This window comes from Mobula birostris, chromosome 1 (genome assembly GCF_030028105.1).
Source record: "Mobula birostris isolate sMobBir1 chromosome 1, sMobBir1.hap1, whole genome shotgun sequence".
Taxonomy (NCBI): domain Eukaryota; kingdom Metazoa; phylum Chordata; class Chondrichthyes; order Myliobatiformes; family Myliobatidae; genus Mobula; species Mobula birostris.
The window spans coordinates 114,673,796-114,699,471 of record NC_092370.1 but is presented as its reverse complement, the minus strand read 5'-3'; the positions used below and the strand labels follow the sequence as shown (position 1 = coordinate 114,699,471).

At 41.1% G+C, this 25,676-nt stretch overlaps 1 protein-coding gene across 2 annotated transcripts in view; it reads right to left on the bottom strand.

Moving 5' to 3' along the window:
- The window catches only part of bbs9 (Bardet-Biedl syndrome 9), a 382,854-nt gene extending 359,934 nt beyond the window's left edge, over positions 1-22,920 (bottom strand). For both annotated transcript variants that reach the window (XM_072260598.1, XM_072260608.1), the window contains exons 1-5: positions 22,835-22,920; positions 12,490-12,605; positions 11,747-11,897; positions 2,477-2,541; positions 542-655 (exon numbers count right to left, since the gene is read on the bottom strand). In XM_072260598.1, the coding sequence (XP_072116699.1) occupies positions 542-655; positions 2,477-2,541; positions 11,747-11,897; positions 12,490-12,595 (436 nt within the window). In that variant the 5' untranslated portion in view covers positions 12,596-12,605; positions 22,835-22,920. The remainder of the gene's footprint in view (positions 1-541; positions 656-2,476; positions 2,542-11,746; positions 11,898-12,489; positions 12,606-22,834) is intronic.
- Between the last annotated feature and the right edge of the window lie 2,756 nt (positions 22,921-25,676).

Genomic DNA, 25,676 nt, shown 5'->3' with positions numbered 1-25,676 from the left:
GGCAAAATCAACATATTTTGCTCATACCTAGCTTCCCGAGAGAAAGTGCTGCAAGGTCTAGCTTCCCTGTCCTTTTATAGTAATATAGTATGGCCAGTCATAGTTACCTGAAGTACTAGGAGGCAGAGTAAATGATAGATTATCATAATTTACTGTGTTCTGCCTGCTGAGAACAAGTAGCCATTTCAGTATTTAAAAGAATAATCATAGGTACAGATATCTAGAAGGAGTAGTAGCATGCTACAAGATTACCTAGAGTAAAACAAAGGCAACAGATGTTTACATTGCATCCTGAATAGACCAAGATATCATGCAGGCTTTTTTTTGCTGAATCAATGAAGGAGAAGGCTTAGGACTAGATGATTAAAAAAAATGAAAGAGCACAAAATTTGCCACAGATACGTGAATGTAGATTTTCCACTTGCCACGCAAACATTACTTTACTGTTGTTATAGTCTGACCTCTGTAGGAAGCAACATTGATCATAATTCAACTTCCACAAATGTCTTGTAAGCAAGATAACTACAACATATATTCTCACCTTTCACACCACCAAAACCTCCAAATGTTAAGTTGCAAGCTGTCCCCTGAAGATTGTGTTCGTAAATTAGTTTCAGCTGGTACTGATTTCCATGTTCAACTGTACCCATAGTACCTGTCAACCAATAAAAAGTAATTGGAAGATGAAAAAAGGCCATCTGCTTCAAAGAAAAACAAATTCATCTCTAATTAAGGCCAATGAACCTTTGAACCTTTCCCATGTATTAAAATACACTTACGTAACTGCTGGAAAAATAAAAAATCCAAATTATAGAATATCTGGCTCAAAATACAAGAGGCAGATTCCATCACAAAGCATGTGAAGGAGTTTACTCTGATAACAATGGGAAAGACATCTGTTCTCACTTGATGTGAAGAGGTTCTTTCAAGCATTTCATCATGTAAGTACCACATATTAACAGACAAGAAGAAAATTCTATGGCTGCTGGAAATCTGACTGATGAAAACGAAGTGAAACTAATCAAACTGCACAGTTGCTCCTGCACTGCCATTCTACAGACAACTTACACCTGCGTGTATCTCTGAGAACTAATTTCAACCTCGGCATCGCTTCCCCATACCAATCTTACATTGCTTAATTTTCTCAATATCTCAAAACATATCAGGCTATCTTAAATATAGTTAGCAACTCAGCTTTGTTTTCAAGTTTAAATTTCTCCTTCCTTTCAGGTAGTGAGACTTCCACCTAATCTGCATGTGATTCAGCAAGACCATCATATAAGCCAACTTTGACCAGTGGATAATAGCATATTCTCCCACATCAGATACAGAATGTCCAGCATCTATCTCATCATAAATGCAATAATTCAATACTTGTTTTTTTAATGACCTATCAAACATTTTTTTTATCCACACAAACCTCAATACTGCAGCTAAACAATTGAGTCATATCATGATTAAATACAAAATTTTTGCTTGCCATCTTCATATTGCCAGCTCTAATAGCATACTAAATTTTGAATTATTTTGACCATACATCTCCAAAGAGCCCCTGAAATTCCAAATAAAATTTAGATGGCTCATTCATGTAGACAGTCACTGCTACAAACTCCTCTTGTTCAATATTTACACCTTTAAACTACAGAAAAGCATTTTAAATTTATGTTTTATTCACCTGAAGATTCAATTTCCAGTTTATGTCCAGACATGTATGTTTAGGGCAAAAAGAAAATACCTGCCATAAAAAGCTAAGGATATTTAGGCTGAAGCACACTCATACATAATTACAATGTCCTCAAAAGTCCTGGCTCTTTTATGCTACCTATCAGGCCTAGCCCCCAATCAGATTGCCACTTATTTTAAAAGCTCCACCTCAGGGCTAAAGAACCATACATGAAAACTACCCATAATTAAACAACCCAAAACAGTGCAAGATAAAGGTTGGTATTTTAGGCACAACAAGACCGAATCTGCAGCTTTATAACTTTTTTTGAGAAATTTCTGACTTCTTTCCACAAAGGCTTGCTCCATAATTTCCAGTTAATGGAATGCAATTCAATCTAAGTGGGATTCAGAAACTTGCTCTTCAAACTGCTCAAGCTGGTGGCTGAGAAGGTAGAGGATTTTTTGTAATTTGAGTTTAAAATTCTGTATTTAAAAGGTTAACAATGCAATAGTGGTATCAATATCATCAATTTTGGATAAAATCAATACTTGAACCTGGCTGGAAGGCCAAGGAGAGTTTATTCGTCATATATGCCAGGAAAACACTAGATCCTTTTTCACAGCAACATAATTCCAAAACTTCTAAATTCCGTATTAAACTCATCACTTTCACAAGTTAATGAACAGATCCTCACCAAATACCATTAAACTTATTAGTGTGCATACAAGAAAATTCAAACACTTTGATCTTTAGCTTAAAACCAGAAAAATAAAAGCGCAAGCAAGGTACAAATTTGTAAGCATATGTTACCTGAGACAGCATGAACAGATAGTTTTCTTGGATGTAAAACTGCCATGTGGAGGAGTTCTGTACCTCTGCAGGAATAAACCAAATAATTTAACTGCAAATCATTTTAAGGCAGCTGCAAAACCAAACTCATAGTTGGCTTTTAAATAACTTTTTCTAAAAATAAATTTGAATTAAACTTCAAGCTGATGCACAGTGAACTTGCTTCTGCAAATCATGATCAGATTTTTTAAATTCAATGCCTCTCAGCTATATAATTTCAAATCATTGAATTGTTAATAGCGTTTTGAATGTAAATCAGAAGGTTATTTTTGATTAGGACTTTGAGAGAATCCATTACACATAATGCAAGAACTTAACGTAGCAAATTTGAAAATATCAAATTAAAAACCAAAAAGCCATCTAAACGTCGCTCCTTTGTCACCGAGCAGGTTTAAAGAACTACAAATACACATCCTTCTACATTTGGTATTGATTCCATTAAAAAACAAGTTCAAGTTTAATTGAACTATACACATGAATACAGCCAAACAAAACAGCATTCCTTCGTGGTCAAGGTGCAAAACACAGTACCAACAGTCACACACACACAGCACATACAATTATAAAAAAGTTACAAAAAAAACATAGCCCAAGTCCGAGTGTCAAGGCCCATATGCAATTTAGCTTGTCTTCCACCAAGCAAACACTGGAGAGCGGCACCATTCTACATTACCAATGTCCAACAGGGTCTTGCAAATATATTATATATCCATGGGACTAATACCAGAAAAACAGCAGAATCCAAGACTTGTTATATTTCTGTCTTCCCCCAACTGCTCTCAACAAATCTTGAAGGTTCCATCTGAAAATTGGAAACTTGGTAAATTGGGTACCTGAAAAAATATTACCAATTTTGTAGGGAATTCTTCATTTTTGTAATTATCCTCATGAATTATTGAGAAAACTGCCCACATTATTGAAGAAATTCCCACCTGCTGATGGTACAATCTGAAATGTGCTGTTGGAAGGATGGCGAAAGTAAGCTTAACATCAAATTTGAAAAGGGAATTAGCTAACTATTTTAATACTTTGGAGGACTGTTGGGAGAGAGCAATGGCATGCGACCAACTGGATAATAATTAAATGACAAAGAACCTAAAGGGATTTCCATTATAATTAGTCAATAATCACTTCTCCACCACAAAATGTAGAAGAGGTAACCCAACATCAGTTCACTTTATTCAAAAAAAGTCTGAAAATATGCTCTGCACCTTGTAACGGACTGATGGCCCAAAACTATCTTCTATCGTCTGTTAGATAGCCCTCAGGATTGAGGGCAACTTGCTTCCAATGCCGTTTGGTGGGTTCAGAGGTGGAGGTCTCTGATGTCACTTGTTTATCATTCCAGACAATTTGAAGGATTTTGTAAAGACACTTCTGGTATTTTTTCAGATCCCTAGAGCTATTTCTTTTCCCTTAAATGAAGGTAGAGCTTCCATTTCAAGAATGCCTCACATCTATAGTTAATACAGGTATCCTCCGCTTTTCGAACGCTCGCTTTATGAAACCTCACTTGTTACGAAAGACCTACATTAGTACCCTGTTTTCACTTTCAGAAGGTATTTTCACTATTACGAAAAAAATTCAGCACGCGATAAAAAATTCAGCGGCAATAAAAAGCAGTGCACGCCCCGAGCAGCCGCTCTCCCCGGATTCAGAACGGCATTCTCGCCAGCATTGCTTTAACACGAGCCTGTGAGCAGTCGTTTGCAAGATGAGTTCTATGGTGTCAGAAAAGCCTGAAAGACCTCATAAGGGTGTTACACTTAGCGTAAAACTAGACATAATTAAGTGTTTCGATCGTGGTGAACAAAGTAAGGACTAAGTGAGTTTGGCTTGTGGAAGCTGACGAAGATGATGTTGAAGAGGTTTTGGCATCCCATGACCAAGAACTGATAGATGAAGAGCTGATGCAATTGGAAGAGGAAAGGATAACAATCGAAACCGAATGAGTAATGATAAAGTACGACTTTAATTTTGAAAGGGTACGTAGGTTTAGGGGATATTTGCAAGATTCTTTGAGTCCTTACAAAGAACTGTATGATAGAAAAATGCGCGAGGCTCAGCAGTCAAGCAAGCCTTCCACATCAGCCACCACAGACGACGAACCTCGACCTTCAACATCGAGGCAGGCAGTCATGGGCGAAGATGAGCTGCCTGCCCTGATCAACGATGAGATGACACCCTCGTGTCTCACCACCCCAACACCCGGGCCCCGGACAGATACTGTACCGATTCGCCGAGAATGCAGCAGTAGTCGGGAGGCACACAGCACATCTTTAAGAAAAAAGCCAAAATAAACATGCTAATTAATTAGGTACCACCCCACACGTAATTGTCGGCCCAGATCACAGACGACGCAATCGGAAATCGGCACTGATCTGGGCCGACAATTACGTGTCAGGCAGCACGTAATTAATTAGCATGTTTATTTCGGCTTTTTTCTTAAAGATGTGCTGGGTGCGTCCCGGCTACTGCTGGATCCCTGCGTGCTTCGCGGCAATGTATCGGTTGGTGGCCCGGAGGATGGGGGCCACTGCACAATCCAAAGCCCGACTCAGCCTAACACACCTCATCAGTGTGCTCTGTGCTGTCCCGATTCCAGTAAGTGATACTACACTGTACACACATTATTTCTACTTTATATCGGCTGTGTATTTTTACGCGTTATTTGGTATGATTTGGCAGCTTCATAGCTTAAAGGTTACTGGAGAGCACTTGTGCCGTGTTTTTGCCGAGAGCGCTTGCGTGAGATTTTCGCTACGGAGATCTGTGCAGGCAATCGTTGTAGAGAAGTATTTCTAATTTATATAGGCTGTGTATTTAGCATATCATTCCTGCTTTTACTATATGTTACTGTTATTTTAGGTTTTACGTGTTACTTGGCATGACTTGGTAGGTTATTTTTGGGTCTGCGAACGCTCACAAAATTTTCCCCATATAAATAAATGGTAATTGCTTCTTCGCTTTACAACATTTCAGCTTACAAACCGTTTCATAGGAACGCTCTACCTTCAGATGGCGGGGGAAACCTGTATGCTCTTTGATCTCATCATTATCATCAAACCAGACCTGGATGGCTCTCGATAGAGAAACCAAGAGTCTCTTCACTGCATCTGTGATGAGAGGACCTGCCTGAGACATGATGTCTTTGTTGGGTCTTGATAGCTTCAATTTTGATCTTGTGTAATTGCTGTGAAGTTGATACTTGGGACCAAATTGATGAATATAACAGAGTGGTTTAAATAGTAGTCAGTGCAGCATTGATGTTAGATTTGCTGTTGCTTCCCCAGATGAGGCAATCCAACATATATAGAACATTACAGCACAGAACAGACCTTTCAGCTCATGATGTTGTGCCAATCTTTTAACCTACTCCAAGATCAATCTTACCCTTCTCTCCTACATAGCACTCCATTTTTCTACCATCGATGTGCCTATCCAAGAGTTTTTTTAAAAAATGTCCCTAATGTATCTGCCTCTACGACCACCACTAGCAGTACATGCCATGCATCCATCATTTGCTGTGTAAAGAACTTACCTCTGATTCCCTTCCAATCATTTTAAAATTATGCCCCTTTATATTAACTATTTCTACCCTGGGAAAAAAAGGTCTCTGGCTACCCTCCCTGTCTACGCCTCTTATCTTGTACACCTCTGTCAAGTTCACTTCTCATCCTCTGCACTCTGATGAATGATTCACTCTCTTCAGCTTCATTGCCTTTTATTAATTTGCTACTATAAGATGTTTCAATACCTTTTCTTTTGTAAATGGAAAATTCTCTGCCAGAAGGCCTGTAGCCACTACTAAGACAACAAAAGTAAAATGCTAATACTATGTCATTAACTGTGTTAAAAAAATAACCTTATCTTGTTTAGTCAGAGTCTAACATGACAGGAAGAGGCTCTTCAGTTGCCCACACCCATACCGATTATCAAGCATCCAGTTACACCAATTCCATTTTCCCCTCCTGTATAACCAGCTCCATCCTCCACCCACCTGTCTCAATTCTCCTTTTAACAACCTATATGAGGGGCAGTTTACAGAAGCAAATGAACCTACCAACCAGTATGTCCTTAGAATATGGGAGGAAAATGGAATATTTGGGGGATATAAAGAGAACCTGAAAACTTCACAAAGGCAGCATTAAAGAACAGGAACATGAGACAGTAAAATGATTGATTGCTAATAACAGTTTATTCAAAAGGTGGTCTTCATGTCTGAGCTTTTTTGTATTGTAAGCAAACTGAAAACAATATTGTTCAAATCTTGAATCCTAACCACAAAAGATTCAGCAGAAACTGGAAATCCAGAGCAACAGAGAAAATAATGGAGGAACTCAACAGGTCAGGCAGCATCAATGGAGAGATATGAACAATCAATGTTTCAGGGCAAATTCTGATAAAGGGTTTCAACCAGACACTGACTGTTTATTACTATCCATTGATGTTGGCTGACCTGTTGAATTCCTCTGGCATTTTGTGATGTTAAACCTAGATCCCTGGAAATTTGAGGCAGTAGCACCAAGCACTGTGCCTCTAAGTTCAAAGACATCAACATAAATTTTGTGGTTATCCTGTTCTCTAGCAGCTGAATAATTTAGATTCCTAATAACCATTGCGCAACTGTACTTTATGTTACTTCTGGTAGCCAAAGGCCTGGACTATTGATCTGGAGGTGCAAATTCATTCAATCACATCCGCTGAGGAATTTGAATTCAAGTAGTTAGATAATAAAATTAGCATCAAATAGAACAAACAAATTGACTAAAACAAAATCAGGTTTACTACTGTTCTTTAGGAAAAGATATTTGCCACCTTAATCAAATCTGGCTTCGTGCACGGATCAAAGGAGTTGCAGAGCATTCATTACGACAAGGCTACACTCTTAAATATTTTATCAAGGGAAGTATCCCACTAGAGTTGACTTTCTCTACACCTTCCCTGCCAGAGTGTTACATCTCCACTATCCTAGCACTGGAATTTACCAAGGTCACTTTATATCCCCTGATATGCTACAATATGTATTTTTCAGCATGACATTTGTCACAGACAACTAGTATAACAAAGAGAGGAACAAAAAGTTCTTTGAGTGAGACATGTATTCCATATCAAGATAGAGTACCCAAGACCATCAACAGCTGCTAAATCTAAATAAAACCAGGTAAAGGAGCAATACTCCTAGTATCTCTTTCACAATTCTGAATGCAGCTTAACTATTATTAACTGCTACACTAATATCTTCATAAGCTAATGGCAGTACAAACACAGTAGAGGAATTGACCAGTAAAGGCTGCTCTATTGAATTTTAGTACAATTCCTCGGTTTATGAAGTGTACAACAGGACCTTAAGCATGAGAATTTTAATTTGTGGAACCTGACGGAGTCAACTGATCTACTTGGGGCAGAAAATTTGGGGAACAGAAAATGGACCACTATCTTATAGATGAACAAACATTTACATAGCTTTGCCTCCACTCTGTGTGTGCTCACCCATCCCTAGAATCTCATTTTCTCTAATTCTGGCCTCTTGAGCATTTCCTCTTTTCCCTACAAGTAGTACCAAGGCTAGAATATTAAAACTTTCCTTAATCCTTCACATCTTCACCACTTCCTCCTCTTTTTGGATACACCTTGAACCGAATTTTTAATATCCATCACTGAAGTTGTCGTCCATTTTTGGCTAACAAAATTTGAGTACTTTGGGGAATTTTTATACATTAAATTTGTTACATGAATTTGTTTTCGTTTAACTATTTTTCAGAGTCTGAATACCAATGTAAAGGCCAGCAGTTAATTGCCCATCCCAAAATGTCCTCAAGAAGGTGGTGGTGAGTGGACCTCGAAGGTCACCACATTTCTTCTGATAAAAGTGTTGCTGCTCGTGGGAAGATCCTGAACTTAGATTCAAAGATTTGGCAATATATTTCCAGGTTAGGATAATATTCAGCTTGCAGGGTACCTGAGGGTAGTGCAATTCCCATGCGCCTGCTGCCCTTCTTCTGCTTGTTGGTGGTATGGGAGATGCTGTCAGAGTAGCAGTACATCCTGTAGATGGTGCAGGGGATGAATGTTTAAAATGGAGGATGGTGTACCACTCAAGCAAATTAGAAGGTGCTAAACTTATTTATCCAGGCAAGTGGAGAATACTCCATTGTGTATCTGAATTGTGGCTTCTTGATGGTGGAAAAGCTTTGGATACCCAGCCTCTGACCTGGTTTTGCAGACATTGTATTTACATGGCTGATTCAGGTGAGGCTTTGGTCAAATGCAAACTGGAGGATGGTGACAGCAAACAACTCAGTAACAGTAATGCTAATGATAGTCAATCATAGATTAGACTTTCACTTGTTAGAAACTGCCATTGGATGGTACTTTTTTGGTGTAAATCTTTCTTGTCACTTATCAACCTGTGCTTGAACATCATCTCAGACTTGCTGCATGTAAGCAGGCATTCATAAACCTCAGCAAATAGTCATTGCATAATTAAATATCCCCACTTCTCACCTCAAGTTGAAAAGAAGTGTTACATTGGGGTATAGAATTGTTATTTTTCTTGTTAGAATTCTTGTATAATCACCTCATATATGTTCGGTGAGTTTTCCAGTGATTACAGCTGCTTCTGTACTTTTCTGGAAACTTCTTGGTTTCAGTAGCAAGTGTCACATTACATGAATCTGGCTATCTTATTGGTTAACGGTTATCAATGGAATTTCTGTCATCTCTAGTCTGGTACAAGAAGACTACACTACTTTTTTTAAGTCTGCTTTCCTCTTCTTTGTCTCTCACCCTGCTTCTGCTTCTTCTTCTCTCTTCTTTGCACTTGTAACACTTAATACAACAACCATAAGCAACAGGTTTTATGCCTCATTCTTGACTTCCAAAGAACACTTGGATCGCAAATGCATAAGGATCCAACAGATGGTCATTGATGAAGGAGCTGATACACAGCCAAAAAAAATTCCCATGCCCAATAGTAGCAAATCCAACTGAGTACAGCCATTTCTGTCAGCAGAGAACCACAAGTTCTTTACATGGCAACTCTTTACAAGAGAGCCAACTAAGTTTCTATATTAGCACTGGCATATTCTAATAATCGCTCTGCATGAGCTTCACCACAGTGATGGGAATATGCAGGTCAAGACATACAATGTTTCAGGCATGAGGCGTGTCTAAGAGACTTCTCAGATATACAAAACTGTTCAAGTTTTGTCTTTTTGGGTTATTTCAATGTTATTCTTATTTTTAATCATTATAAAACTGGGCATTCTAAAAATAATGATGATAACTACATGGGATAAAATTAATTACAGAAGCATCAATTATTGAAATTGGCATCTTTCCATTGGCTGCCTTTTAGGATGATTTATTGAGCTAAATGCTATTGACATCAAATAATGAATAACATGCAACTATATGTCTTCAACCATTGTCCAATCTGAATGTGCAGGAACCAAGCAAAGGATAATGGTAGGATGGCTGGGAGAACAACAAACTGCATCTGTAGTCTTGTTTTGGGTTCATTCACGTGAAATGGCTCCCTCTGCTGATCAAAGGTATGCTGTTCATTTCACTTTATTAAGCACTTTCTGGCAAATGCAAATTGCAGCAGTCTCACCCATTAACACAATCCAAAATCAACACTGTCCAAGCAACAATAGAGCCTGCTATCTCATAGGCTCACAGCAGTCTGACTTTGGTGCACCTCAACCAAGAAATATTAATGCGAATATCAAGTTGGCAGTCTGAGCCTGTGCGGTCGCTTTGTGGGTTTGGAGTGGTAATTCTCATCTCCACACAACTTGGCAGTATTCAAAAGAGGTAATGAGCAGTAAAAGCAAACAAAAGCAAAAATGCTGGAAGAACTTTGCTGGTTGAACAACATCTGTGGAAGGAGAAAGTGGTCAATGTTTTGGGTCAGTGACCCGTACTTAGAACTGGGAGAAAGTGAACAGAGCAAAATGTGAAACAAAAGTCTTTACCGAGATAGATTAAGTCAGATCAAGCAATGAGGAGCAGGGGTACTGTCATTGACAAGAGCATGGGAAATGAAGGGAGAGCTGTTTAAGATGATGTTCTTCTAATTTACCTTGGAGCTCACTATAACACAAAGGAGGACACAGAAAGACAGATCAGAATAGTAGTGGGATTGGGGGATTAAAGTAGCATGCAACAGGAAAATCGGGAACACCTCTCTAAACAAAGTGCAGATATTCTGCAAAGTGATTACCCAATCTGCACTGATTTCTTTAGAGGAAGCTACGTTGTACACTACATTGGTAGAGCGTAAGTGAATTGCTGCTTCAACCAGGGAAATTGCTTGGGCTAAAGGATGATGGAGGTGAATGGGCAGGTCCTGCATTTCCTTGTGTTTGTCGCAGGGGTACTATGGGATATGGAGTAGTGGGTGAAGGTGATTTTGAAAAACAATCAGTTACGAAGTGATTGGGCCCTGCAAAATGCACATAAGTGAGAAGAGGGGATGCTGTGACTGGAGGATGGGATAACATTGGAGCTGACAGAAATTGCAAAGGATAATGTAAATTTAACAAGGACAAAGGTCAGTACCAAGAGAACTTTGTTCTGAGATGGTGAAAATAGGATTAGAGGGTCCCATCGCTCGTTGTTCAATGGCACATTTGCATCAAACCAGAGAAAATGCAACACCTGTCCATTCACCTCTTCCCATCCCACCATCCAGAGGACCAAACAATCATTCCAGGTGAATTCCTCCTAATCTAGTGCACTGCATTTGGTGCTCACAACATGGCTCCTTTACACCAGAGGAAATAAGCACAGGGCTGGTGACAGTTTTGCCGATAATCTGCACTTATTCTGCAGGAGTGACACTGAACATCCTGCCTTATACTATTTCCATTTAGGCTTTTGTCTTATACCTCACATCTCCCCACTATTTTCATTCTAAAATCTCATCACTCTTCCTCCAGTTCTGACCAAACCATCAACTACAGCATGTGCATTTTATTTGTTTTCTGAGCAATGGAACTTGACAAATTTTCCCTACATTAGTTCAGGACACCGCCACTAATTAGCATTTTCCTTTTTCTCATAAATAATCAGACATGGCAGTGAGCTTAAATACTCCTCAGTGAAAATTATGTTTAAGAAATCCATATTCCCAAGTTCTTAAAAAGAACACTATTAAACTTGCTTTTAATTTTGGCTATTAATGTAACCCTTCCCACTATACTCAGTGATGTATCTACTTACGAGACAAATTTGCCAACCTCCACTTGTAATATTGGATCCTGCAGCTGAACTTCTAGAATTAATTCTTCCGGTTGAAGTGCTGCTCCAGGTTTGGAAGGTTCTGGAGAATAAATGCGTAGAATTCCTTTATAGCTGCCAATGATGATTTTATCTGGAGAACCAAGCAAAACAAAATTAAAGTGCATTATTTGTTCCCTTCAATACATTAAAGTAGGGAACCAGTTATTGTTCCCAAAATCATTGATCATTATTGTAATATTGATTTTCAAAAATGCTCAAGATTCAGGTACTCATGGACAACAGAACAAAGAACCCAGACAGCTGCCTTTAATCACTAACTAGCACGTTAAAATTAAATGGCCCTTTTTAAATGTTTAATTTGTGATTGGGAAAGGTCAATCACAAAAATGAAGCGATTAAGTCTGGAGTGTCTTTTGTTTACTTTTTCTCCAAAGAAACCAGGAGGGTCATAAGGCCCATTATATGGATTTAACTGAAACAATAAATATAAAAAGATTGTTTGGGGGCAGGGGGAGAGTCACTCAGCATGTAGAGTTTGCCCACTCACCCACAATCAAAATGGGATTGGGGAAGGAAGAAGTTATTAGAAAGGTCTCGAAAATGTTGCATTTTGTTTGAACTACAAGAAGAATCTACAGCCAGCAAATACCTCTACTTTAATTACAATACTCAATTTCATTTGCTGACAAAACTCTAGTAAAGTCAACTTCTTTCACACTTACCACTTTCAGTGTTGTCAACATTAGCAACACATAAACATCCCTGGTCAAATTCCTCCTGCTCGCCCACAGATGTGGACCACCAATCTCGAGCTTTAAACAAAGACATCTTTTACAACCTGAAATCAACAAAGCAAAGAAAAACTTAGATGGCTGAAGCACATGATTGTTAGAACTGACACAGGAAGACAACTGAATTTACATATAGTCAACATAAAGACAACCAATATTATGGAACTATTAAGTAGGCCATTCGGTCCTCCACGGCCACTCAATCATTAAATATGACAATCCACTTCAGTACCCTGGTCGTACTTTCTCCTCACATCCCCTTCAGCATTACCAAATTTATCTACCTCTTTTTTAGAATATATTTCATGACTTGGTCTCCATCTCTTTCTGTCATTGAAAGACCTTCTGGATGACATTTCTCCCGATTCCTGTTCTAAACATCATACTCCATATTCCGAATGAGCTCAAAGCCTTCTACGTTTGCTTTCACCTTCAAAACAAAGAGGAACCATCATAAGCTCCCACATTCCCCAATGAAACTATGATTTCATTCTCTGAGGCCGAAGTGTGAGCAATGTTCAGGAGGGCAAACCCACGACTAGCGTCAGCCCAGATTGTCAAGTACTAAAGACTTGTGCTGATGAGCTGGTGTGTTCAATGAGATCTTTAATCTCTTGCTTTAGCAGTGTGTAGTACCTACCTGCTTGAAGTAGGCTTCAATTATACCAGTGCCCAAGAAGAGCATGGCAACCTGCCTCAATGACTATCCTCCAGTAACACTTACATTTACAATGAAGCATTTTGAGAAATTGGTGATGAAGCATATCAACTCTTGCCTGAGAAGTGACTTAGATCCACTCTAATTTGCCTACCGGAGCAACAGGTCCACAGCAGATGCAATCTCACTGGCTCTTCACTGAACCATGTGACATCTAAACAGCAAAGATGCATACATCAGGAAGCTCTTTTATCGACTACAGCTCAGCATTCAATATCATCATCTCTTCAAAGCTAATACCCTCTTCCAGTGTAGAGTGCCCTCCTGCTTCAAAACATTCACCGTTGTTCCAGTACCAAAAAAAGAGCAAGGGAACATGTCTGTACGACTGATATCCTGTCGCACTTAACTCAGTAATAAGCAAATGCTTTGACAGGCTGGTCAAAGACAACATTTGCAGCATGCTACCACCCACACTGGTACCCCTACAATTCGGCTACCGACACAACCGATCGACAGATGACGCAATAGCCACAGCTCTACACGCCATCCTTACACATCTGGAGAAGGATGCTTACGTGAGAATGCTGTTTTAGGACTACAGTTCAGCATTCAACACCATAATTCCCTCCAGGATCCACAAGAAACTCAGAGAACTCGGCCTTCACCCTGCCTTGTGTAGCTGGATCCTGGACTTACTGTCAGATCGCTGGCAGGTGGTAAGAGTGGGCTCCCTCATCTCTGCCCCTCAACACAGGTGCCCCTCAGGGATGTGTACTAAGCCCCCTCCTTTACTCTCTGTAAACCCAAGACTGTGTCGCCACCCACAGCTCCAATCTGCTAATTAAATTTTGTTGACGACACTACACTGATTGGCCTGATCTCAAATAATAATGAGGCAGCCTATAGAGAAGTCAAGAAAACAACCTCTTCCTCAATGTTGTAAAAACAAAGGAGCTGGTTGTGGACTACAGGAGGAATGGAGACAGGCTACCTCCTATTGACATCAATGGATCTGGGGTTGAGAGGGTGAACAGCTCTAAGTTCCCCGGCATAAACATCACCAAAGATCTCACGTGGTCTGTACATACTGGCTATATGGTGAAAAAGGCACAACAGCGCTTCTTTCCCCTCAGACAGTTGTAGAAGTTTGGTATGGGTCCCCAAATTCTAAGAACTTTCTATAGGAGCACAATTGAGAGCATCCTGACTGGCTGCATCACTGCCTGGTATGGGAACTGTACTTCCTTCAATCGCAGGACTCTGCAGAGAGTGGTGCAGACAGCCCAGCGCATCTGGAGATATGAACTTCCCACTATTTAGGGCATTTACAATGACAGATGTGTAAAAAGGGCCCAAAGAATCATTGGGGACACGAGTCACTCCAACCACAAACTGTTCCAGCTGCTACCATCCAGGAAACAGTACCGCAGCGTAAAAACCAGGACCAACAAACTCCAAGGACAGCTTCTTCCACAAGGCCATCAGACTGATTAATTCATGCCGAAACAATTGTATTTCTATGTTTTATTGACTGTCCTGTTGTACATACTATGATAAATTACTAAAAATTGCACATTGCACACTTAAATGGAGACGCAACTAAAGATTTTTACTCAAATATATGAAGGATGCAAGTAATAAAGTCATAGAAACATAGAAAACCTAGAGCACGATACAGGCCCTTTGGCCCTCAAAGCTGTGCTGAACATGTCCCTACTTTAGAACTTCCTAAGCTTTACACATAGCCCTCTATTTTTCTAAGCTCCATGTAGCCATCCAGGGGTCTCTTAAAAGACCCTATCGTTTCCGACTCTACCACCGCCGCCGACAGCCCATTCCACGCACTCACCACTCTCTGCGTAAAAAAAAAATTACCCCTGACATCTCCTCTGTACCTAATTCAATTCAATCTGCATGATTCAAGACCTTGGCCCCAATACCTCCTTCTGCAATTGAATGCTGGATTTCCTCAATTACAGACGCCTGTCCGTTCGGATTGCCAACAACATCGCCTCCACAACCTCCATTAGCACTTGTGACTGTGTGGCTAAGCACAGCTCCAATGCCATATTCAAGGTTGCTGATGACACCACTGGTGTAGGCCATATCAAAGGTGGTGAAAAATCAGCATACAGGAGGGAGATTGAAAACCTAACTAAGTGGTGTCATAATAACAACCTCTTAATGACAGCAAGACCAAGGAGCTGATTATAGACTTCTGGAGAAGGAAATCAGAAGTCCATGAGCCAGTCCTCGTCAGAGCATCACGACTTTAAATTCCTGTGTGTTATTATTTCAGAGGACTCATCCTGGGCACAACACAAGTGCAAATACAAAGAAACCACAGCAGCACCTCTACTTCCTTAGGAGTTTGCAGAGATTTGGCTTACATCTAAAACTTTGACAAACTTCTATAGATGTTTAGTGGAGAGTATATTGACAGGCTGCAGCTCACCCTGGTATGGAAACAATGCCCTTGAACTGAAAATCCTACAAAATGTAGCAACTAACGGCCCAGACCTTCATAGGTAAAACCCTCCCAACCATTGAGGGCATCTATATGAAATGCTGTTGCAGAAAAGCAGCATCCATCATCAGGGACCCCACCACCCAGGAAATGCTCTCCTCTTACTGCTGCCATCAGAAAGAAGATACAAGAGCCTTAGGACTCATACCACCAGGTTTAGTAACAGTTACAACCCCTCAACCATCAGGCAGAGGGGATTACATCACTCAAATTCATCGTGCCCCATCATTGAAATGTTCCTACAACCAATGAACTCACTTTCAAGGACTCTTCATTTCACGTTCTCAATATTTATTGCTTATTTCTTCTTATTCTATTTGCACAGTTTCTTGTCTTCTACACTCTGGTTGGGTGCCCTAGTTGGGCAGTCTTTCATTGATTTTTATATGGCTAATATTCTATAGTATACTCACAAGAAAATGATTCTTAGGGTTGTATATAGGAGCATATATGTACTTTGATAATAAATTTACTCTGAACTTTGATATTATGAAGGCGAGACTCTTCGTTCTGGAGTCCCTACTGACTAGGAACAATTTCATAACTTAGAGTTCAATTTTCTTTAAAACACATAAGGTAGACTGTTACAGTCTTTTATCAGGGTAGTGGAGTCTAAAATTAAGGCACAGGTTTGAGAGTGGAAGGATTTAATGGGGATTGGAAGGACAATTCCCCCCCCCCCACACTGAATGGACCAGGTATATGGAATGAGCAGCCGAAGGAAACGGTCAAGTACAAGGACAATGCTTACAAGACATTGAACATGTGCATGGATAGGGAAGGTTTAAGGGGTCAGGGACAAAATGCAAGCAAATGGTACAAGCTTAGCAAGGCACCTTAATTGGCACAGACAAGTTGGGTCAAAGGGCCTGTTTCAATGCTGAATAACTATGACTTTATGATTCTAACTCACCAAAATTTCTTTGACACAATCTTCCAAACCCACAACCTCCAACTGCTAGATGGACCAAGGCAACAAAAGCATGAAAATGTCATGTTTTGGAAGTTGCTCTCCAAGCTACACACCATTCTAACCTGGAAACATATTGCTGTTTCTTCACATTCACTGGGTCAAAATCCTAGAATGCCCTACCTACAGCCATGCCTGGCTTTTTATTCCATTCTCCTCACCTGCCTATCACCTTTCCCCTGGTGCCCCCCTCTTCCCTTTCTCCCATGGTCCACTCTCCTATCAGATTTCTTCTTCTCCAACACTATGCCTTTTCCACCTAGCACCTTCCAGCTTTTAGCTTCATCTCTCCTGGCTTCACCTGTCACCTTCTAGCTTGTCATTCTTCTCCTACCCCACCTTTTAATTTTGGCATCTTCCCGCTTCTTTTCCAGTCTTGATAGTGTCTTGACCCAAAACGTCAACTGTTCATTCATTTCCTTAGATGCGGCCTGACCTGTTGAGTTCCTCCAGCATTTTGTGTGTAATTTATTTCAGACTCAGATTTACTTATTAGTGTATTAAAACATACAGTGAGGTGTTGTTTGCATTAACCAACACACCCAACAAAGTGCTGGAGGCAGCCCACAAGTGCCTCCACACATTCCAGAGCCACAATATTCAGCAGAACACAAGCAATAACAACAGAACAAACTCCTTCAGGGCAAAGGGTCTCAAACATCAACTGTACTCTTTTCCACAGATGCTGCCTGGCCTACTGAGTTCCTCTAGTATTTTGTGCACATTGCTAGAACAAACTCCTTTCCAACCTGCCCCATCATACACAGACAGGCCTCCAACCTGTTCTCAGGTTCACAGAATTTTTTACTTTATCTTAAGCACCAATATAAATGTAAAACACATAAAATATAAGGGAAATGATATACCTGTGTGCTAACAACTAAACAGGCTACACATTAAATGAATAAAACTAGCAGCTGAAGAACATCAGAACATTGAGGCTTATGAAGCCCAAGTACCAAACCATATTTGATAGCACAACTTGAAAAATTTAATAACTTTATACAAATACAAAGTACAACATTAAAATATTCATTGATTTTCTCTGGCAAATATAAAATACTTTCATCTGATTCAGAGCATTATTAGCATTACCTGCTTGAGTTAGCCTTCTATCACTTCCATTTTGGTAAAAAGCAACATAGTAACAATCTATAACATCAAAATCTGACATAAATCCATTAAACAATGCCCATGACATTTGAAAACCTCCATGCTACGCACCAACACATTCTTCAAGCTTTTATACAAATACCTAACAAACATCAGTCTTGAATATACTGAATAAATTAGCCATCCAAAGGTAGACAACTCTGAAGCTTTCCAACCATCTGGGGAAAGATATCTCTCTTCGCCTTAGGTCAAATGAGATAACCTATTGTTTTTTCTGAATTTCTGCAAGTATAGCCCAAACATCTTCAATTGGTCTTGAAATGCTGCAAAATTAAGTTACACTGACTCCAAATCTTCCTCAGATAGGGAAACTTAAATTGTACAAAATATGTTATATCATAACTCCTGTACTACCTCAGCAGAACTTCCATGGTCCCTCCTGGTATTCAGAATTCTCTTCTTGAGTTCTTTTCTGGCTCTTTTATAATCCTCAGAGGCTCTGTTCAAATCTAGCTTCCCTAGCTTTACATACTGGCCCCTTTTCTTCTTGGCTAAATTCATCACCTCCCAAGATCCTCATACCTTGCCAGCCTTGTCCTTTCTTTTGACTGGAACATAACTGCCCTGTTCTCTGTTCAGTTGGTCTTTAAACACCCTCCACATGTCAGGTGTGGACCTGCCCAAAAACAGTTGTTCCCAATTAACTCTCCCTAGTTCCTGCCTAATGCTCTCATAATTTGATATTCTCCTGCAAGGTCAATACTTATCCTATCTTAAACCTTAAGGAGTTGTTGTCAATGTCCCCTAACTGCTCACCTACTGAAAGGTCAGTCACCTGACCAGACTCATTACCCAACACCAGGCCCAGTATAGACCCACACCCACCCCACCCCTCTTGTTGGATTATCTACATATTGATTTAAGAAACCCTCCTGGATGAAACTAACAAATTCTGTTTAATTTAAACGTCTTGCACTAAGAAAGTCCCAGTGACAACAATCCTATTGTTTTTACACTTTTCCTTAATCCGCCTGCATACCTGTTCCTCCATGTCCCAGTGGCTGAGGGGAGGGGAGGGGAGGGGATCTGTAGTACAATCCCAGAGTCGTTGTACCCTTCCTATTTTTGAGTTTGACCCATATAGCCTCAGCGGATGAGCCCTCCATTTTGTCCCATTTGAGTGCAACTGTGATATTGTCCCTGATTAGTAGCACCACTCCCTCACCCCCTCTTTTACCGATCTTTTCTATACCATCAAAATCCCAAGATATTACGCACCCATTTCTGTCCTTCTCTCAACCAATTCTCTGCAATGGTCACAACATCATAGTTCCATGTACTGGTCCATACTTGAAGTTCATCACCTTTACCTCTAATACACCAAGCAATAAAATACAAACACTTCAAACTATCCTTTCTATCATATCTGTAACTTTGCTCCTTCCTGGTTTTACTGGCCCTAACATCTACCTTTCTCTCCATCTCTCCACTTTCTGACCTGGTGCTCTGGTTCCCATCGCCCTGCCAAACGAGTTTAAACCCTTCCAAGTGGCATGAGCCAACCTCCCAGCCAAGATGTTGGTTCCCCTCCATCTCTCTTGTACAGGTCACCGCCTCAGAAGAGGTTCCATTGATTCAAGAACCTGAAACCCTGTCCCCTGCAACAGTTCTTCAGCCATTCATTCATCTGTATTATTATCCTATTTTTGTCCTGGCTAGCACACGGCACTGGAAATCCTGCTCTGCAGCCTCTTACCTAATTCACTTATACCCACTACATAGGACCTTTCTCCTTTTCTACCTGGGTCATTGGTGCCAACATGCATCACAATTGCTGTCTGCTCATCCTCCCCCCTTAAGAACATTCCTGGACCCTAACTCCCGGGAGGCGACATACCTTCTTGGAGTCTCTATTGCTGCCACAGGATCTTCTGTGTGTTCCTCTAACTATCGAGTCTCCCATCACTATCACTGCCTGACGTTACCCTTCCCTACTGTGCCTCAGAGCTAACCCTGTGCCTCTAGCCTGGCTGCTGCTGCAGTGCCCTGATAGGTTATTCCCCCCAGCAGTATCCAAAGGTGAATACTTGTTGCTGATGGGAACCCCACACGAACTGCTTACTTCCCTTACTTCTCCTGGTTATCACCTGAAGCTGCATTCTGGATGTGACCACCTCAATAAAAATTTCATCTATGAGGTTTTCAGCCTCCTAGATGGTCCGAGTGCATCCAGCTCCAGTTTCTTGACCTGGTCAGTCAGAAGCTGAAGTTGGGTGCACTTCCCGCAGATGAAGTCATCAGGGAAACTATTAGGTACACTGCAATCCCACATTTTACAAGAGGAACATTCCTCCACCTTAACTACCATCCTGCCTGCACTGAGTTAAAATCCAAAGATTTACAGACAACAAAAAAGGCTTACCTGTCCTCACCTGTGCCTTTTCTCTGAACTCTTTGGGTTTTACACTCACCTAGGTCAGCCTCTTCTATCCAGGCATGTTACACCTTTGGCTCTTACTTCTCAAGCCTAGTTCTACAATCAAATGAAATGATACCAAACAAAACAGCACCCTTAACCTCTGCTTGTTCTTGCCAAAGCCTGTCAACTCAACACTAGCTCACTCCAACAATGGGTGCTCCGCATACACTCCACTTCTTTTTATTGGCCTTTGCCAAGTGCCTAATAGACCACCACGATTGAATACCACCTAAAAGTTCTGAAAAGGCCCCAAGCTCTTTTTAAAATAAGTCTGCCTCTCCCACAAGTGAGTGCTCATGATGATTGAAGGCTGCTGCGAGTTTTGTTTTAACTTTAATATTGGTTTATTATTATTGTACCAAGATTTGGTTCCTTAAGGTTGACATAACTGGGAGTGGTGATGGGGACAAGCGCCCACTACCTATTAAATGCTCCCAATGACGTGCGCCTCAAATAGCCTCTGACAACCAAGTCTAGCTTCTGGCCTTCATGTATGGCTTAGTACTAAGCCTGGTGGAACAGTTTCTACTGACAGGAGAAGGGGCAACGGTGGGTTACTGGTGCTTTAAAACCAGTTGCTTCGGGCAAATGGGGCTTGTCAGCTGTGGTTGGCAGCTCATCTAGAAGGAAAACTCTGATCTCAAACGTCTGCTGCCTTGCAGCTATATCATGAGGAAGGGTTTGGGAGTAAACTCCAAGGGAAAAATCCAGAGCTGGAGTCCCTAAGGCTGTCATACACTGAGTTCAACGTTGACTGGCAACTCCTGTGACACTGCTGGTACAAAACTGTATCAGTCTCTGCCAGTCCTTTGGGTTCATCAGATGCGTGGAGAGGGTGAGCTTGCTACATGGACAACAGCTTGCTCTTCATATCCTACTGCGTATCTAGACAGCTAGGACACAATATCCAGGGTCAACGCTGACCGACAGAGGCCTTCGACCTCAACCAAGGTATAATGAGAACTTGTCAAACAGAATGCAAGACAAGCTTTTCATTTTTTCCAAGAACTAACGTTAGGTTACCTGGTCTGTAGTTCCCCATATTGTTCACTCTCATTTCTTAATTGTAAACTATTTTCTATCTTCCAGAATTAACAAATATTGAGAAATAGTCACTACCACATCCACGTCCTCCACACCCACCTCTGAAAGAACTTGGTGATGTAGGCTATTGGGTCGGGGAGTGTCAACTTTCATCCCCTTGATCTTCCAGCATCTCCCTTTTTGGGACATCAATTGTCACTTGAATTACTGCTCTATTTATTATGTCCACCACAGCTATGGAATTGAAACTCAGTTAATACTCTGAAATTTGGAAAGAAAAACATGATCTTCATAAGGATGACTACAAAACCACTGGAATGTCATATAAAGCCATCTAGTTCCCTCCTGTTAGTTTCTTTCTTGAAGGGCATTAGACCATGCAAATTCCCTTGCTCTATTTTCTGCAGACTTAACCAATGAAAACACAGAAGATCATGTCCCAACATGTATGAAATCCTCTTCACCATCACCCCAGCTATCAAGCTGGATTTGGATAACAAATAACACTAGATCACAAATGACTCAGTACCAAGGGGTCACACTTTGGAATTCCTTCCCTCAACCACTCTTCTCTCTATGCCCAAGGTTTAAGCCATCTGGCCAAATTTCTCCTTGCAAATTGTTTTAATTAACTTTCTTATGAAGTGCCTCACCATATTTTTTTTCATTCAACGCAGGATCCAAACAGAGTGTGTTGTGATGCTGCTCCACACATTTAATCTTGCAAACATTACCTTTAAGATCTTAAAATCTAAACTATAATTTATTTCTTGTAATATAAATAAATATCCTTACAAAATATCCTTGTCTGAGTGGGAATAATCGCCCTCGGTACAGTATCTGAATAACTGTAGGTGTTTGACGTGATACCAAAAGCAGAGTAGTTATGCTGATCCTTTGTCATAAATGTATAAGATGTGCCTAGGATTTGTGCAGCACAAAATCAGCTTTGTATTTTGTAAATCCAAAGCCTGAAACAGGCTGGATCTCTGCTCGGACTGTTATTTAAAGTAAAAGCCTTGTCCAGCAGCCCATAATGGGCTAAGCCAAACTTAATTCAGCTGGATGTTGAGGTTATTCTAGACCACGGGAGGCTGGTAAACCTGCCACGATAAAGAAGCCCCCTGAGTATGAGGATTGTTGTTACCCATTGCGACACCGTCATCCAGCTCTAAAACCCCAACAGCCCCACGGCTGACAGACAGTTCTGTACCCAAAACTTTTGAGAAGGAATCTGGAGGGGTCGCTGTCAGGTCCCATCCCGACTCTGTGAAGGGTAAGGATCCTGTCCTGGTTCTGTGCAGGATTGGGGTCCCATCCTGGCTCTGTGAGGGGTCGGCATTCCGTCCCGTCTCGGTAGGGGGCGAGGGCCCATCCAGTCCCAGCTCGGTAAAGGTTCGCAGACCTACCCGTGTGGGTGCGCGATACAGAGAACCAACCCCCAGGCCGGACTAACACAGTGAGAAATGATTAAATACGAACCGGTGCCGGTGTCCACCGCCGCCCGCCGTTTCACTCATTAATCCGCCAACCGCTCCACTGTTGTCATAGCGCCTCCACGAGCCGACGCTTCGGTAGTGCGCAGAGCCGGAAATTGCCCCACTGCCTTGTAGGAATTGTAGTTTTCTGTCGGGTTTTACCTGGAACACTCACAATGCGCTGGAGGAACTCAGCAGGTCAGTCAGCATCAGTTGAAAAGATCAGTCGACGTTTCGGGCCGAAACCCTTCGTCGGGACTGAAGGAAGAACTTTGGGGAGGGTTTGAAGAATGCTGGTATTTACCTGGTTTTACCTGGTTCTTTTGCTCAGTCCAATCAAATGAAAATCAAAATTGATCAAGATGAAGATTGATTGTATATCAGTGATACAACTGGTTCAGCAATATATACAAGAAAGATATTATGGTTTCTTACATATCTAAACAGAGAGTTCAAAAGATCCAGTTTAGGTTGTTCAGATGTTTGTGTTTATGTTCCGAAGTTTCGGGTGACCATTAAGAGAAGATGATCAAAGTATCAGTATTCACATCTGAGATGATTGCTATCTTTTTTGCCTTGGAATAGGTCGGAGAAATATGTCCTGCTTTTGTATTTTTGTGTTCTGATTCATTCTCAGTTTTGACATCTAATACAGCAGCTATTTCAGATTGTAGGACAGACATTCTTTTGGACTATAGAATCTAGAGTTTAGACATCTTTTGAGGCTGCAGGGTCTAGGCTTACGTATCCATTTCTTATGAGTTCCTGTCCATATATAGGGGTTGTCAGAAACAAGGTGACAGATATTCTCGCCAAGCAATCACTTAAAATCGAGGATGTAGATGTAATGGTGTCTTTGCATAAAGCCATCACTAAAAAGTTTATTTGAGCAACTTGATCACAAAGTTGGGATAAGGAAAAGAAAGGACAGCATTTACCGTATATAAAATTCAGAAGATGGTGGGAGGTCAACTGGGAGATTGATATAACAGTAGGGAAGAAGTTATACTTACACATTTACGTATTGGACATACTATGTTGAATAATTCCTTGTTCAGAACTAATATGCATGATACGGGTACTTGTAGGGAGTGCATTTGTCAAGAAATGGTGGAACATATATGAATGTAGATCCTATGAGGTGCAAAGGAAACATCTAATTGCCAAATTGAGATCTCTGGGACAGACTCAGTTTAACGTGGATAGTAGTAGTAGGCAGCCGTCGATCCCAGGGGATCATGGGTTTGCGCCTCTGGTGGACTGTGTCCTCTCCAGGGCGCCAGCCTGGGTGGGAAGATTTGAAGAACCGGCTGTTGCCCATGCAGCGTGTTCCCCCTCTCCACGTCACTGATGTAGTCCAAGGGAAGGGCATGCACCGATACAGCTTGGCACCAGTATCGTCGCAGAGGTTGCCAGAGTGAAGTTGTAAACAACATCAAACTGCCTTAGGGACCCTAGTTCGGGATTTCTTCCTGGGGATTTACTCCCGAAGCCTTTCCCATGGGTGGGTATGGCCACAAGGCAGCGGAAGTTTAAAATCAGTTTTCCTTCTCCTAGGCGGGCTGCCGAGACCCACCTACCCGAAAGTTTGTTGGAATATTACTGCCATCGTAATGTACATAAATGTGTATTTGACTTTCTGAAAAGCATTAGACTTTTTAATACTATTTGAGTCTTTTTTTGGGGGGGGTGGAATTAAAGTGGCTGTACTTCCTGTCTCTTTGCTCCATACTCACCTCAGGAACTGGCGGTAATGCACTTATGCTGGTCTGCCAACCGCCATTAAACTTTACTAGAAGAAAATCAAAAGTCTGGATCTGGTACTAAACAGGAAATGTTGAAAACATTCAGCAGGCCAGACGTCACATGTGGAAGGAGAACAGTTAAACTTTTCAGGTAGAGGTGGACGCTTTCCGAAGGTCCTCAACGTGAAAAGTTTATACTTTATAGTCGCCAGACAATTAATACTAGAATGTACAATGATCATAGCGATATTTGATTCTGCGCTTCCCGCTCCCTGGATTACAAATCGATAGTAAATATTAAAAATGTAAATTATAAATCATAAATAGAAAATATAAAAATGGAAAGTAAGGTAGTGCAAAAAAACTGAGAGGCAGGTCCAGATATTTGGAGGGCACAGCCCAGATCTGGGTCAGGATCTGTTCAGCAGTCTTATCAGTTGGAAAGAAGCTGTTCCCAAATCTGGCCATACGAGTCTTCGAGCTCCTGAACCTTCTCCCAGAGGGAAGAGGGACGAAAAGTGTGTTGGCTGGGTGGGTCGTGTCCTTGATTATCTTGGCAGCACTGCTCCGACAGCGTGTGGTGTAAAGTGAGTCCAAGGATGGAAGATTGGTTTGTGTGATGTGCTGGGCTGTGTTTATGATCTTCTGTAGCTTCTTCCGATCTTGGACAGGACAACTTCCATACCAGGTTGTGATGCACCCTAGAAGAATGCTTTCTACGGTGCATCTATAAAAATAAATGAGGGTTTTAGGGGACAGGAAAAATTTCTTTAGTTTTCTCAGGAAGTAAAGGCGCTAGTGGGCTTTCTTGGCAGTGGACTCTGCTTGGTTGGACCAAGTCAGGTCATTTGTGATATTGACCCCGAGGAACTTAAAGCTTTTGACCTGTTCCACTTGCGCACCACCGATGTAAATTGGGTCGTGCGGTCCGCTACTCCTTCTGAAGTCAACAACCAATTCCTTCGTCTTGCTGACGTTGAGGGATAGGTTATTGTCTTCGCACCATGCCACCGGGTTCTTAATTTCCTCTCTGTACTCAAACTCATCATTACCCAAGATACGGCCTACAATTGTTGTGTCATCAGCAAACTTATATATTGA